We start from the raw sequence: 13,873 nt of genomic DNA, 5'->3' as shown, positions 1-13,873 counted from the left end.
TTAAGTTTCTGTTAGCCTTCTCTAGTTGTTCCAATCTTTCAATTCTCTGGAAGATGGAGTCTACCTTACCTAACTTACGTTCCAAGTCCTCGATCACCTTATCAACTCTCTCCTCTAGTCTTATCAGTCGGGGGGGGGTTGTGTCCCCCCCACCCTCTTTAAATCCCTGGAACATATTCTCGTCACTTTCTACTGTATTTCTCCTCTCTATACTTCTAATCTTTACATTTTTATTTGCCATTTCGTCATCCGGTGGTCGTTTCATGTTGACCTTACGCCCGTCTGCCTGGGCCAAGTCCTCCACATCCTCATTTCCTTCCATTTCCCCAGCAATCCCTCCCCTTCTCCTCTTTTCCTACTTACCTACTGCCTCACGAGCAATTTCCCCCCCCCCTGCAAATACAAAAAGGCACTTCTCTTTGCGTTGGTATCCACAATCTGCACTTTTCTTCAGAGCGTTCGTCAAGCCGTCCGTTCGTTGAAAGTGTGTGTGTGTGTGTGTGTGTGTGTGTGTGTGTGTGTGTGTGTGTGTGTGTGTGTGTGTGTGTGGTCACAGCATTAACCACTTCGGTACAATGATGCCTACATAGGCATCATGAGGTGCAAGTGGGTAGTGGGTACACAAGGATGCCAGAGTTCGCATCTTGATTATACATATATTTTTTTTAGTTAACATGAATTACCACTGGATTCTATGAACTGGTTTGATCATGTTTTCTGTATTTACTATTACTCAGAGTAAAAGAGAATGAGTAATACAGCAGTGACTTTATATTTTATAATGTAAGTAATGTGATGCACCGTATATATGGCAGCCAATGCTGCACACAAGAATTTGACTCGTACTGAAGTGGTTAACCACTTCCATACGGTGACGCCTACATAGGTGGCATGAGGAGCAAATGGGTACTCGATGATGCCGACGTCGCCATCTTGATTATATTTATTGTAGTCGTACCTACGTAATTTCCATTCTCTCTAAACTGGCTTCATCAATTTTCTATGGTTATCAAAATACACGGGTGAAAGAGAACGAACGATTGAGCACTGACTTTATTTTTTATAATGCGATTATTATGACGCAACATCGCACGTCGGGCAGCTAATGCTGCCAGACATGCGATGTGCCCCGGAGTGAAGAGGTTAACCATACATTGGGTCATATATGAACTCTAATCTCTCATACACAAAAGTAACAGCTGTTAATCATGACTCCAACTAGTGATCCAAGACCATGGTGAAACTATGATGAATCATACATACATACATACAGTAATCTCTCCCATATCTGAACCACTATTATCAGAGCCTAACCAACATCTGAACAAGCCCTAATAAGGCCCATGAATCCAATCAGGGCCCTTCCAAGTAGTTTGAACTGCCCATGCTCTGTGGCTGATTTCAATATTTTCTGTTTGGTGCCAGACATGGTACTTCCTGCCTCTCGATGAAACTCTTTTTTGAGGTGCCAACATGGCTGCAAATATTTATTTACCTAGTTGTATTTACCTAGTTGTATTTTACGGGATGAGAGCTATGCTCATAGTGACCTGTTTTCATCTCTCCGCATCCAGTTTATTCTTAAATTGTGTATAGTTTTGGCATTCACTGTTTCTCCATTCAGTTTGTTCAAGACATCAATCACTATGTGGGAAGCTATTCTTTTTCAGGTCTCTTCTATAAATGTCTTTCTTTAGGTTCTTTTTGTGTCCTCTTGTTTCTCTTCTGTCCCACTTTAATAAATCATCTCTATCAAGGATTTCCATTCCTTTCATAATTCTGTAAATGGTCAATAAATCACCTCTTTCTGTTCTCTGTTCCAGTGTTGGCAGATGTAATTTCTCCAATCTTTGTTCATATGTCAGATTTGACAGTGTAGGTGCCATTTTTGTCGCTGCTCTTTGGATTCTAATTTTCTTATGTTCTTCTTTGTGCTGGGTGCCCACAATGTTGCAGCATATTCTAGTTTAAGTCTTATCAGTGTAACCACTATTTTTTTTAACCATCTCCTCATCTATGTAGTCGAAGGCCACTTTCATTGATCTTAGTAAGTTAAAAGTCTCTCCAAATAATATATTGACGTATTTATCAGGTGTCAAGTCACTTGAGATGATTACTCCCAGGTCCCTTTCTGAATTGACTTTTTTAACTTCTTTGTTTCCAATTTTGTATTGACCCAATACTCTATTTTTGCTTCTTCCAAATTCTATTATGCTACATTTCTTGATGTTGAAGTTCATCTCACATTTCTGACTCCATTCCCATATTTTGTCTAGGTCTTCTTGTAGCAATCTACAATCTTCCGCTTTTGCTCTCGAGTAATTTGGCATTGTCAGCAAAGAAGTTCATGTAACAGTTTACTCCCTCATCCATATCATATATAAGGCAACTATTAAAGGAGCCAATACAGAGCCTTGCGGGATGCCACTTTTCACATCTTCCCAGTTCGAATTTTTGTCTCCAAGTACCACTCTCATTTTTCTTCCAATTAAGAAGTCCTTCATCCATTCCAGTAGCTTACCTTGTATTCCTCCTATTATTTCAATTTTTCTTATTAATTTTTTATCGGGTACCTTATCAAATGCCTTCTACAAATCCAAGAAGGAGCAATCTACCCAGCCATCTCTTTCTTGTATTATCTCAATTAATCTCGAGTAAAAGTAAATTAGGTTTGTGGTACACAATATTCCACTTCTAAAGCCAAATTGTTTAAGGTTTATTATCTTATTTTCTTCCAAGTGTTTTGTCCATTTATTTCTCATGACTTTTTCACATATTTTTGCTACTGTACTTGTAAGTGATACCAGTCTGAAATTTGTAGGATCTTCCCTATGACCTCCTTTATATATTGGTACTATGTTTGCATCTTTCCAATCTTGCAGTGCCTTTCCTTCTTTGAGTGAGGATTCTATTATCTTGTATAGTTTGTCTGTCAGTTCATCTATACACTCTCAGAATCCAATTTGCAATTTCGTCCGGTCCATACAATTTCCTGATCTCTAGGTTTGATCTCTTATTTCTTTTTGTGTTACCTTTATTTCTTTCATTTTGGGTGATCTTTCTTGTTTTCTATCTTCCCAAAATTGTGAGCTCTCAATTGTAAAAACTGACCTGAAATGTCTGATCATGACTTCTGCCATTTCTGTATCATCTATATATTCTATATCTCCTTAACGCAATTTCACTATTTCATGTTTATCCTTTAGTTTTTCATTTATATATCTGTGAAAGAGTTTAGGTTGATCCTTACATTTGTCTATATCTCTTTCATAATTTCTTTTTTCTTTCCTGCGTTTATTCACATATTCGTTCCTAAGTTTTATATATGTTTACCATTTGGATGTTTTTTGTCTTTTTTCCATCTTTCCCAGGCTTTGTCTCTTCTGTCTCTAGCCTCACTGCACCTTTTGTCATACCAACACTTTATATAAATCTCTTTTTGTTTCTTTTTTGCTACATATTTGTCAATTCCTTTGACAATGTTCCATTTGTCTTCCATCTTTGTTTCCTCTATAGAGAATTTGTCACAGTTAGTGCTACTGTTTGTGTGTTTTTCTAACTGCATCATCTTCATGGTCCCTCCACCCACAAAATCCAGCAATGCGTAGCCCAATGAGTTCAGAAATGGGGGGATTGCCCCCCCCCCCACATACTGAACAGAGAAACAGTGAATGCCAAAACTATATATGATTTTAAGAATAAATTGGATGCGGATAGATAAGAAAACGAGTCACTACGAGCATAGCTCGTCCCGTAAAATACAACTAGGGAAATACAACTAGGTAAATACATACACACACACGCACATACACACACAAAACAAAATCAAACTAAAGTTTAAAGTACATTTCATGGGATTAAACAATTAATTTGCACTTTCACAGGCATCAATCCAATCATTATAGACATCAACAGGTTCTGAAAGGTAGTTAATAGATGTCTGGTAGTCCTCTAGGCAAACTCGGCACGACACTCGACCAGTATTTCTTGATTTATCCCTAAAAAGGAATAAAATAATAAGTGAATGTACAAATGTATAATGTCACATAAATTCAAGAGTGGAACCATAAATACAAAGAATATAGACTACTCACATATCAACTTCACAGGAACGCTCATGATTACAAAATGGACAGTTAAACTGTGTGTCAAGTGGTTCAATAGCTCTTCGTTTGGGCGGTGGCTTTCTCTTTGACTTTCGACGTCCCATGATTCAAACCTGTGTAATAAATTACATTGCTGTTAAGTGATTTGTTTTTTCATGTAGGTCCATAAAACAAGCTCTTTTCCCCTACAAGAGGGATGGCCAAATCAACATATAAACCCAATTCATACACATTAACCCGTACAGCATCGGAGTCAATATAATTTTTTTTACTGCTTAATCAACTCAAAATGATGTAAAACCAACAAATCTTGCTTATTTTGATTCATCTTAGCCTAGAAGTGGAGAAACTGGGTCAATTTTGTCAAGATATGTGTGCGAAAGTTCGGTAGAACATCCATAGAACTTCTTTCGTTCCTCACGCAGGATAAACGAGGTTGTATTTTTCGGGGAAGCTTCATTAGAATTTCAGAGATTGAAGGAATTTTACATTTATGATGTTTCAAATCAATGTACAGTCACCCATAATAGCCTGACACTTATGGAAAACGTGTTTATAAATAGTTTTTCTGTTTTTTTTGGCAAATATTTATCACTTTGTTAGGTGGTAAATTGATTTTTTTGTATCTTTTTTCATAATTTCATGGAGGATAGGTAATTGTGGTGTTCTTTATTGTTTTGGTAAATGTTTTAGTAAGCATCCATCAAACCATTATTGCCTGGACACATTTTATACTATGCATTTATTACAAAAATTGGCAGTGCGAAATTGCCAGTTCTATACGTCTGAATACATACTAAATAGCAACTGCCTAACTGTCGAAGTACAATTTCACCTCCTCATACTTCATTTCATACACCAGTCACCTAAATTACGTCCTACAGGCCAATTTTATACCCCAAGTTACCCCGAAAAATTGCTGCCGGGGTTGCCAGTTTTCTCAATAAATAAAAAAATTTGGGTGTCTTTTATAGCCAATGGATAGGGCTACTTGGTTATTACCACAGATTTGACCTTCAATGTAATGCCTATTTTTGGCAAATTTTTGAATATGTGGCATATGACGTATGCTGCTGACACTGTAGGGGTTAAAACACCCCACCTCAACACCCCATCAATGGGTGATCATCCCTGTTCCATGCCACACCAAATGGGTCAAAGGCCAGTAAGATACATTTCCACAGCAGGATCCAATAGCCAAAGCTGGTTGTGGTGAACCCATACCCTCCTCATCCACTCAAAATAACTTATGAAGCAGAAAAGGACATCCCTTTGAGCCACGTCAACCTTTTATCCATTCATAATCTCCCTTCCTTCACTCATATCCTTTGTCCTTGCATATCCAATGTCCCCTTTATCCCATCCATCCATTTTATTTTTGGTCATCCCTTTAAGTTTACTCCATTCCCATACTGCTGTCTACATGCTACAAGTTTTTCCTAATTCATTATTTCATCATCATCAATTGGGGGCATACACCAAGGACCATGTTGCTTCACTATATATTGACACCAGTCTCCACAGTCTCTCCAAACAAGGTCCCATACAGACATCCCTCCCATTCCAAACAATGCTCAACATTCAATCAACTTGCTCCAGCCACAAATTCTATTGGCATCCCTTTGATCTTCATCGAGGATTGTCTCTTATGGAAACAATCCTGTGAGTAGGATCAACATCTGAGAAACATGTCACATGCCCAAATAGCTAGAGTTGACATTCACAAATTATACTAGTATCTGGCCTAGAACTAGTCTTACAGTACAGTGTCTGGTTTGATACCAAGTTATTCCAGCAAAACCCCATGAATCTCCAAAGGCACTTAGTACCAAACACATTGAGATGCCCCTTCAAGTCACCATTCAATTCTATATCATACAGCCATACAGCAAGACAGAGAGTGACTTCACGTTTTGAATCTTAGTCCATAACACCATAGGCAATGCCATTCTTTCAAAGTACAATATAGTGAGCGAGCAAGCGTGTTGCCTAAGTCTGCCTTTCTGCCTTGTTTATAAATATTAGTTGGGGGCTCATGTGTATTGCTGACATGACATTCCTTTGTAACCTATGTGAAAATTATGCAGAGACTCAACATTATTCTAAGTAAACAACATTGCAATATGGACTCTTAACAACAAATCTGATTGGTGAAAGGGTGGAGAAGGAAATTCAATTGGTTCACAATTGTAAGATCAAGCCCTTTGGGAAGGATCTTAAATATAAAGATCATTGAACTAAAAACATCACTACTGGGTACATCACTGCAAAGCTCACTTTAGATCTTCCATACATGATCTCAGGGCATTCCTTTTGAGCATGCTGTATATGAGTTAACGAAAAAAAAAAAAAAAATTATTTTCCTGGACAGAAGATTATAATTAAAAGAAGTGAGTTCCTATATCCATAAGTGAGGACTACATGAGTGACTACAGTTGTCACAATCTTGCATGTTGTTTTTTATTTGTTGTGTCAAACCTGGTCATGATTTGATCAGTTCTTGCAAGTGTAATTTACCTTAAGTATTTACCTTAAGTAAGGGTCATTAGGTGCCCATTGAGGGTGTTTACACCCTGTACTTAGGTATGGTGTCCTCTTCATAAGCTGAAAACACCGCATTCTCATGGCCATGTTCACGATACCCCGACCATGACAATATGTTGTAGCGAAGGAGCCCGGATCCAAAAGAAACAATGAGCCCCTTTGTGCGCAGGGACTCTATGGACAAGAAGTGCGCATGAATGTGCCAGCGGAGGAGTACAAAATCGGTGACCTCGCCGATATCAGGTCAAGGGGCATGCACGCCAAAACCAGGCGGCGACGTAGAGCCAACATATCTTTGTAGAATTAAGGTATCAGGTAGAAACTATTTTGTGAGCCCTCTCCACACAGGAATAAAGGAAATGGTGGAAGTGTGGAGTTGGGTAAATAGAAATAGGATAAATTAATTAAGTACATGTTGGCACCTGTGCTATCACGCTGGTGTCGTGCGGTCTGTGTATATAAGAAGGGGAGCAGTGGTCCTTACCCCACCCCGCTCCTGCGCCGCACTCTGTTCTTGCTCAACATTGGTAAGAGATATATTTATACTTTTATACTGTGCTAGAAAATTTATTCCCGTTGCTTTTTCCATTGCTTTTCTTTATCCCTGTGAAGAGAAAGAATATCCAAAGCAAGGCTACGTTTTGAATCTAATATTCTGAATTGAAGGAACTACTCGAATCCTAAGTCTCGATTCGATGTATCAACTCAAACACAGAGCCTAGATTCGTGACATATAAATGGGGGCCTCCTGTCCGGGATACTTTCACTTCACTGGATGAGAGAAACTGGTTCATAAAAAAAGAAAAAGAACACGGTTACAAAAAAGAAAACAAATTTATAATCATCAATCAGACCGCCGAGCAACTTGCGCTCGTGATCGATTCTAAAAACGCATTTAATCTGGCTTCATTGTTTACATTCAGTTACGCGTCGCCTGGGGGTATTGTCGTAAAAAAAAAAAAAAAAAAAAAAAAAAAAAAAAATTCTTTTATCACGATGTCCTACCCAAACACACCAGCAAGTTCTAGGAGTAGCCCCGGCTTTGAAGGATTCCCACAGGTGAGAGAGGGGGAAAGTGACATAGAAAGCAGGAGAGGGAGATCTCACACTAGTGATATAGAATTCGAACAAAGTAGGAACGAAAGATACTTCGACCCGGGGGAAGATGAAAATGATAGCGTTAGATATTATTATAACGCAAGGAGCAGTTTCAGTGAGGGAGAGATAGAAGGCAACATACGTAGGAGACAAGAAACAGAAATTCGTTATTATGGGGAAATTCCCCAAATCAGAAATTATGACATAGAAGATAGAAGGAGTGAAATCAAATTAGGAAGTAGACCAACCAATAGGGAAAATGAATACACCTATAGACAAAGGCCAGACACACCACAAGAAATAGGAAGACACTATTGTAGAGAGGAAGGTAGAGAGACGCCAAGAATGGGAAGAAGATGTAGTATGGAATCAGATAGGGGTGGATACCATCAGTTCCCACAGGAAAGGGGCCAATACTACGACATGATAGACGACATGGACAGGTTCAGAATAAGTAGGGACCCTAGAGTTGAAGTGGGCAGTGAGCAATACCCTAGAAGACAAACAGAATCAGGGGGAGAAGCAAACAGGTGTCATATAGAACATCCTACTTACCAACAGGTGGGAGCGAGTAACACAGGAAACATAATAGACAGCATCATCAAGGCAAATCACATTATTCCCAAATTTAATGAAGAAGACCCAGATCTATTCTTCTCATCATTCGAAGGTTTGGCCAAAAAAATAGGATGGACAAGGGATGTCTGGCCGGTAATGATAAGATCTAGCCTACCCCCAAAAGCCTTAGATGTGTATACTATGTTTGACTGTGAGGGCATTTATGAGTATGATCAGATTAAATATGAAATACTAAAAGTTTACGAAGTCACCCCAGAGTACTTTAGAAAAAAGTTCAGAGAGGGAGAAAGGGATGTCAGTCGTGGATTCATAAATATGGCTATGAAGTTAAGGGGTGAATTTTCGATATGGATGAGGGCAGAAAATGCGATAAGTGCAAAGGAAATTATGGAAGTAATGGTTAGGGAGCAATTTTTAAACTTACTTAGCAATGAAGCCAAATTATATGTGACCCAACAAAAATGTGAGACCCTAATGGAGGCGGCCAGTCGTGCCGAAAACTTCGCCCTGAGGATGGGTGAGACACAAAGTCAAAGAACAAGCACAGTACAAAATCAAAGAGATAAGAACAGAGGTGTGTTCGCAGTTCCGGGTCCGGGCCAGAGGTATACAAGACCACAAGTAGGGGATAGCTGGAGAAAACCTCAGAGATGTCTCAGGTGCGGGAGATATGGGCATAGGACTCAAGATTGTTACACCAGACTCAGTGATCGGGCATACAGACAGGATATGGGAAATAGCCAGCCCAAGCAAGGGATAATGTGCGTTGAGAGAGATGAGGACGCATATATGAGGGACTCTTGTGAAAATCTCGGTCATGGGATGGAAACTTGCTCAGGAAGGAAAGACAAAGGGAAAACACAAGTACAGGAAGACAGGACAGACGAAGTGGGGATCAACCCAAGGTGGTCAATGTATGTGAAGGATGCCAAGATGGGAATTGAGGGGAATGAAAAAAAAAATCGCGGTGAAAGCACTGAGGGACACGGAAGCGTGTCGCACCATCGTGAGACCAGATCTGATACCGGGTTTAGAACAGAGAAGCACAGGTAAATTCTCCATGATATTGGCGGGGGGAGTAATAGAATCAGCTCCTTTAATCAACATGATTTTGGAAATGGATGGACAGGTAGCAAAGGTCGAGGTAGGCTTAGCAAAGATACCGATAAAAGGAGTAGACGTCCTCTTAGGAAATGACGTAGGCGAAGCGGTTCCCATTAAACTAAAGACAGTCAGCGACCCCATACCCAGACAGACACATACACTTACTGACACAGCTGACATGGCCGATCCTGTGGCATTCATCACTAGAAGCCAGGCCAAGAGAGCACAAGAAGAGGAGGAACAAAGAAAAAGTGACCTAGCCCTCCTGCTTGGTGGAGACTCTGGGGACGAGACCAAAGATGAGGCAAAAGAAGAGACGATAGCGGACAAAAATGAAGAAGAAGACATCCTTGCGGAGGAAGTCGTCAAGGGGATTGCTGTGGATGCAGAGCGACTCATCATACTCCAGAAAGAGGACCCTGAATTGGAGGCAGTGCGCCGAGCGGCAGAAGAGGAAGAGCAAGAAAAAGAAAAATATGATGAGAGAGAATTCATCATAGAAAAGGGAGTCCTCTTAAGAAGGTACAAGACACCAGATAAGGTAGGGGGCGACGTTATTCTACAGATAGTCATCCCGCAGGTGATGAGGGAGCGTGTTGTGAAAATGGCACATGAGGCTACTTGTGCCCACCTTGGGACCACTAAGACAAAGCAGGCTATAGCAGCCCATTTCTTCTGGCCCCGAATGTCAGAGGATGTTAAAAAGGTGGTTAGGGAATGCATTGTGTGTCAAGTGACTGGTAAACTAAATGATACACCTAAGAGAGTACCCATGCATCAAGTTCCTATAATTGAGGAACCTTTCTCTAGGGTTGTCGTAGATTGTGTGGGCCCTCTCCCAAAAACTAAGTCAGGGAAACAATTCTTAATAACCATAATGTGTCAAGCTACTCAGTATGCTGAAGCAATACCTCTCTCCAACATTAAGGCCAGGACAATCACCAAGGCCCTAATGTCTTATTTCAGTAAGATGGGCATGCCTCAGGAGGTACAGAGTGACAGGGGCACCAATTTTTTAAGTGGGATATTCAGGGGACCCCTAGAAGGCTTCAACATAAAACACATAATCGCTTCAGCATATCACCCCCAGAGCCAGGGGAGTCTCGAAAGGTTCCACGGAACCTTAAAACGTATGATTAGAGCCTTTGTTTTAGAATTCCAAAAAGATTGGGATGAAGGCATAGACTTGTTACTCTATGCCTCCAGAATAACTGTCCATGAGGGTTTAGGTTTTTCTCCATTTTACTTAATGTTTGGCAGGGCACCAAGAGAGCCCCTCGCTTCCCTGTATGACCAGCTATTGTCAAAAACTCCAGGAGGAGGTATCCAATATACTAAATTAGTAGGTAACAACTTCGAAAAGCTAAGAAGAATCAGACAGATAGCAAAGAAAAACCTTGAAGTAGCGCAGGGAAGTTATAAGAACCAATATGATAAGAAATCAGTTAGGGAGTGAGTTAAAGGTAGGAGAATATGTGCTTGTACTGTCCCCTCAGAGAAACTCATTGCATCCAAAATATGAGGGACCATTTGAGGTGCTCGAGAGGAAAGGGGGTCACAACTATGTACTGAGAAATCCAATGAGAAGATCTGGGATACAGCAAGCACATATTAACCTCCTAAAGGAATTTAAAGGGGTAGTAGAAAAAGAGGCAATTGGTGCAATTGAGACAGGACAAACTGAGGGAAGTCTTGACTCAGATATTGAAGATCTAACATTTTCTTATAATTTGGACAGATCAGATAATAATGAGGCATTGGAGAAATCCTTGTCGTCATGCGGGAAGAAGTTAGAGCACTACTCCGCGAGCACATCCAGGTATTTTCCCCATGCCCCAGTGTTACCCAAGCAATCCATCACGACGTCATACTAGAAGATGGTGCCAAACCAGTGAGACAAGCGCCATACAGATTGTCGCCCCAGAAGAAGAAAATCATGGAGGAAGAAGTTAAACAGCTCATGACCCAAGGATTGGTGGAGCCTAGTACTAGCCCCTGGGCCTCACCGGCCATATTGGTACCAAAACCCGGAGGTGAGTGGAGGCTGTGCGTGGATTACAGGCAAGTAAATGCGGTCACCCAGGCCGATCCTTATCCCCTCCCTAGAATTGATGACCTCATTGAGGAAGTTGCTACAGCCCACTTCCTTTAGAAGTTAGATTTGATGAAAGGGTATCACCAGATTCCCCTTACAAGTAGGGCCCGCGCAATATCTGCATTCGTCACACCCCATGGGGATTTCCAGTATACTGTCACCCCCTTCGGAATGAAAAATAGTGGCGCCTCCTTCCAGCGCCTTGTGAATTGGCTTGTCGAGGGATTACCAGGTGTCAGAGCCTATTCGGACGACATCATTGTGTTTTCCGACACGTGGGTTGATCACCTGTACAGGTTGCAGGGGTTGTTTGACAGATTAGCACAGGCCCACCTCACCGTGAACATGAAGAAGAGCTCATTTGGGAGAAGTTCCATTGAGTGCCTAGGACATCAAGTGGGCCAAAACAGCATCACACCATTGGAAGCCAAGATCAAGGATATAGTGGAGTTCCAGGTTCCGAAGACACGACGAGGCATCAGAAGATTCCTTGGCATGCTGGGATTCTACCGCAGGTATTGTCCAAACCTCGCGGATGTGGCTGCTCCTTTAACCCGCATGCTCTCTTGTAATCCTTTCAGGTGGAATGAAGGCGCAAATGCAGCCATTGAGGAGGGCAAGAAACTTCTCTCTGGAGGTCCTGTCTTGATTGCCCCTGACTATAGTAAGGCCTTTATTATCTTTTGTGACGCCAGCAAAGTAGTTGTAGGTGCCATGCTTGCGCAAGAGAAGGATGGCATCATGAGGCCCATCTCATTTATGTCTCAGGTTCTCAAGGACTACCAAACACGGTATTCTACCATTGAGAAGGAAGCTCTTGCCCTTGTATTAGCCCTTAAGAAATTCCATGTATTCTTAGATAGAAAAGTAGTTATCCTTAGTGATCATAATCCATTGAAATATATCATAAAGGTAAAACTAAAAATGATAGGCTGGCTAGATGGGCGCTAGCTCTCCAAGGTTACGATTTAACAGTGAAATATATTCCAGGAAAGTCTAATGTGGTAGCTGATGCCTTATCACGTCCCGACATAAAATGCTCAGACCCCGTTTCACAGGCCTGATCATTTTTTCCGGCAAAAGGGGGATATATGTCATGGCCATGTTCACGATACCCCGACCATGACAATATGTTGTAGCGAAGGAGCCCGGATCCAAAAGAAACAATGAGCCCCTTTGTGCGCAGGGACTCTATGGACAAGAAGTGCGCATGAATGTGCCAGCGGAGGAGTACAAAATCGGTGACCTCGCCGATATCAGGTCAAGGGGCACGCACGCCAAAACCAGGCGGCGACGTAGAGCCAACATATCTTTGGTCACATTACATTGTAGAATTAAGGTATCAGGTAGAAACTATTTTGTGAGCCCTCTCCACACAGGAATAAAGGAAATGGTGGAAGTGTGGAGTTGGGTAAATAGAAATAGGATAAATTAATTAAGTACATGTTGGCACCTGTGCTATCACGCTGGTGTCGTGCGGTCTGTGTATATAAGAAGGGGAGCAGTGGTCCTTATCCCACCCCGCTCCTGCGCCGCACTCTGTTCTTACTCAACATTGGTAAGAGATATATATATTTATACTTTTATACTGTGCTAGAAAATTTATTCCCGTTGCTTTTTCCATTGCTTTTCTTTATCCCCGTGAAGAGAAAGAATATCCAAAGCGAGGCTACGTTTTGAATCTAATATTCTGAATTGAAGGAACTACTCGAATCCTAAGTCTCGATTCGATGTATCAACTCAAACACAGAGCCTAGATTCGTGACAGCATCTTCATTTAATGTGTTGCACCGTACTTGGGCGGAGGTATTGATTCAGTAGGAGAACTGGTAATGGTACAGGTCTGGGTGTTCCGTCCACTCCTTTCCCAGGTGAGATTTAAAACTGTTCACTGTTGGGTCACTGCTTCCTGACTCAAACTGTTCTATGTCTGTGTCACTACAGCAGCAAAGAATGACTTTCTGGCTCCTGGTTGGTGCTGAACCTGTAGTTTCCAATCGTGTCCTCTGGTTGAGTGACACTGAGCGTAGGAACATAGTCTTCCCGCATACAGTACATGGCCTGTAGTGTATGTGCCCCCTAAAACACAGGCATGGATAGAACATGATCATTCCAAATTGTTAGAAGATACAAAACAGGAACTAACTGATATACTGAAAGAGGAAATACAGTAATTATGGGTGATTTTAATTCAAAAGAAATATGTTGGGAAGAAATGACAGTGAGAGGTGGAGAGGACATATGGGGCAGCATGCTACTCGATATGACCATTGAATATACAATGACTCAATGGATAAAGGAAAATACCAGATACAGAAACAATGAGGAACCTTCGAGACTGGATTTA

General features: G+C 41.2%; 1 protein-coding gene across 2 annotated transcripts in view; it reads right to left on the bottom strand.

Moving 5' to 3' along the window:
- Positions 1-1,039: 1,039 nt before the first annotated feature.
- Positions 1,040-13,873, bottom strand: part of LOC143039377 (transcription elongation factor 1 homolog) — a 47,729-nt gene continuing 34,895 nt past the window's right edge. For both annotated transcript variants that reach the window (XM_076209299.1, XM_076209300.1), the window contains exons 2-3: positions 4,095-4,219; positions 1,040-3,998 (exon numbers count right to left, since the gene is read on the bottom strand). In XM_076209299.1, the coding sequence (XP_076065414.1) occupies positions 3,866-3,998; positions 4,095-4,210 (249 nt within the window). In that variant the 5' untranslated portion in view covers positions 4,211-4,219 and the 3' untranslated portion in view covers positions 1,040-3,865. The remainder of the gene's footprint in view (positions 3,999-4,094; positions 4,220-13,873) is intronic.

The sequence above is a fragment of the Oratosquilla oratoria genome, chromosome 26, assembly GCF_046742065.1.
Source record: "Oratosquilla oratoria isolate Oo_2021 chromosome 26, ASM4674206v1, whole genome shotgun sequence".
Taxonomy (NCBI): Eukaryota; Metazoa; Arthropoda; class Malacostraca; order Stomatopoda; family Squillidae; genus Oratosquilla; species Oratosquilla oratoria.
This window is presented reverse-complemented; position numbering and strand designations above follow the sequence as displayed.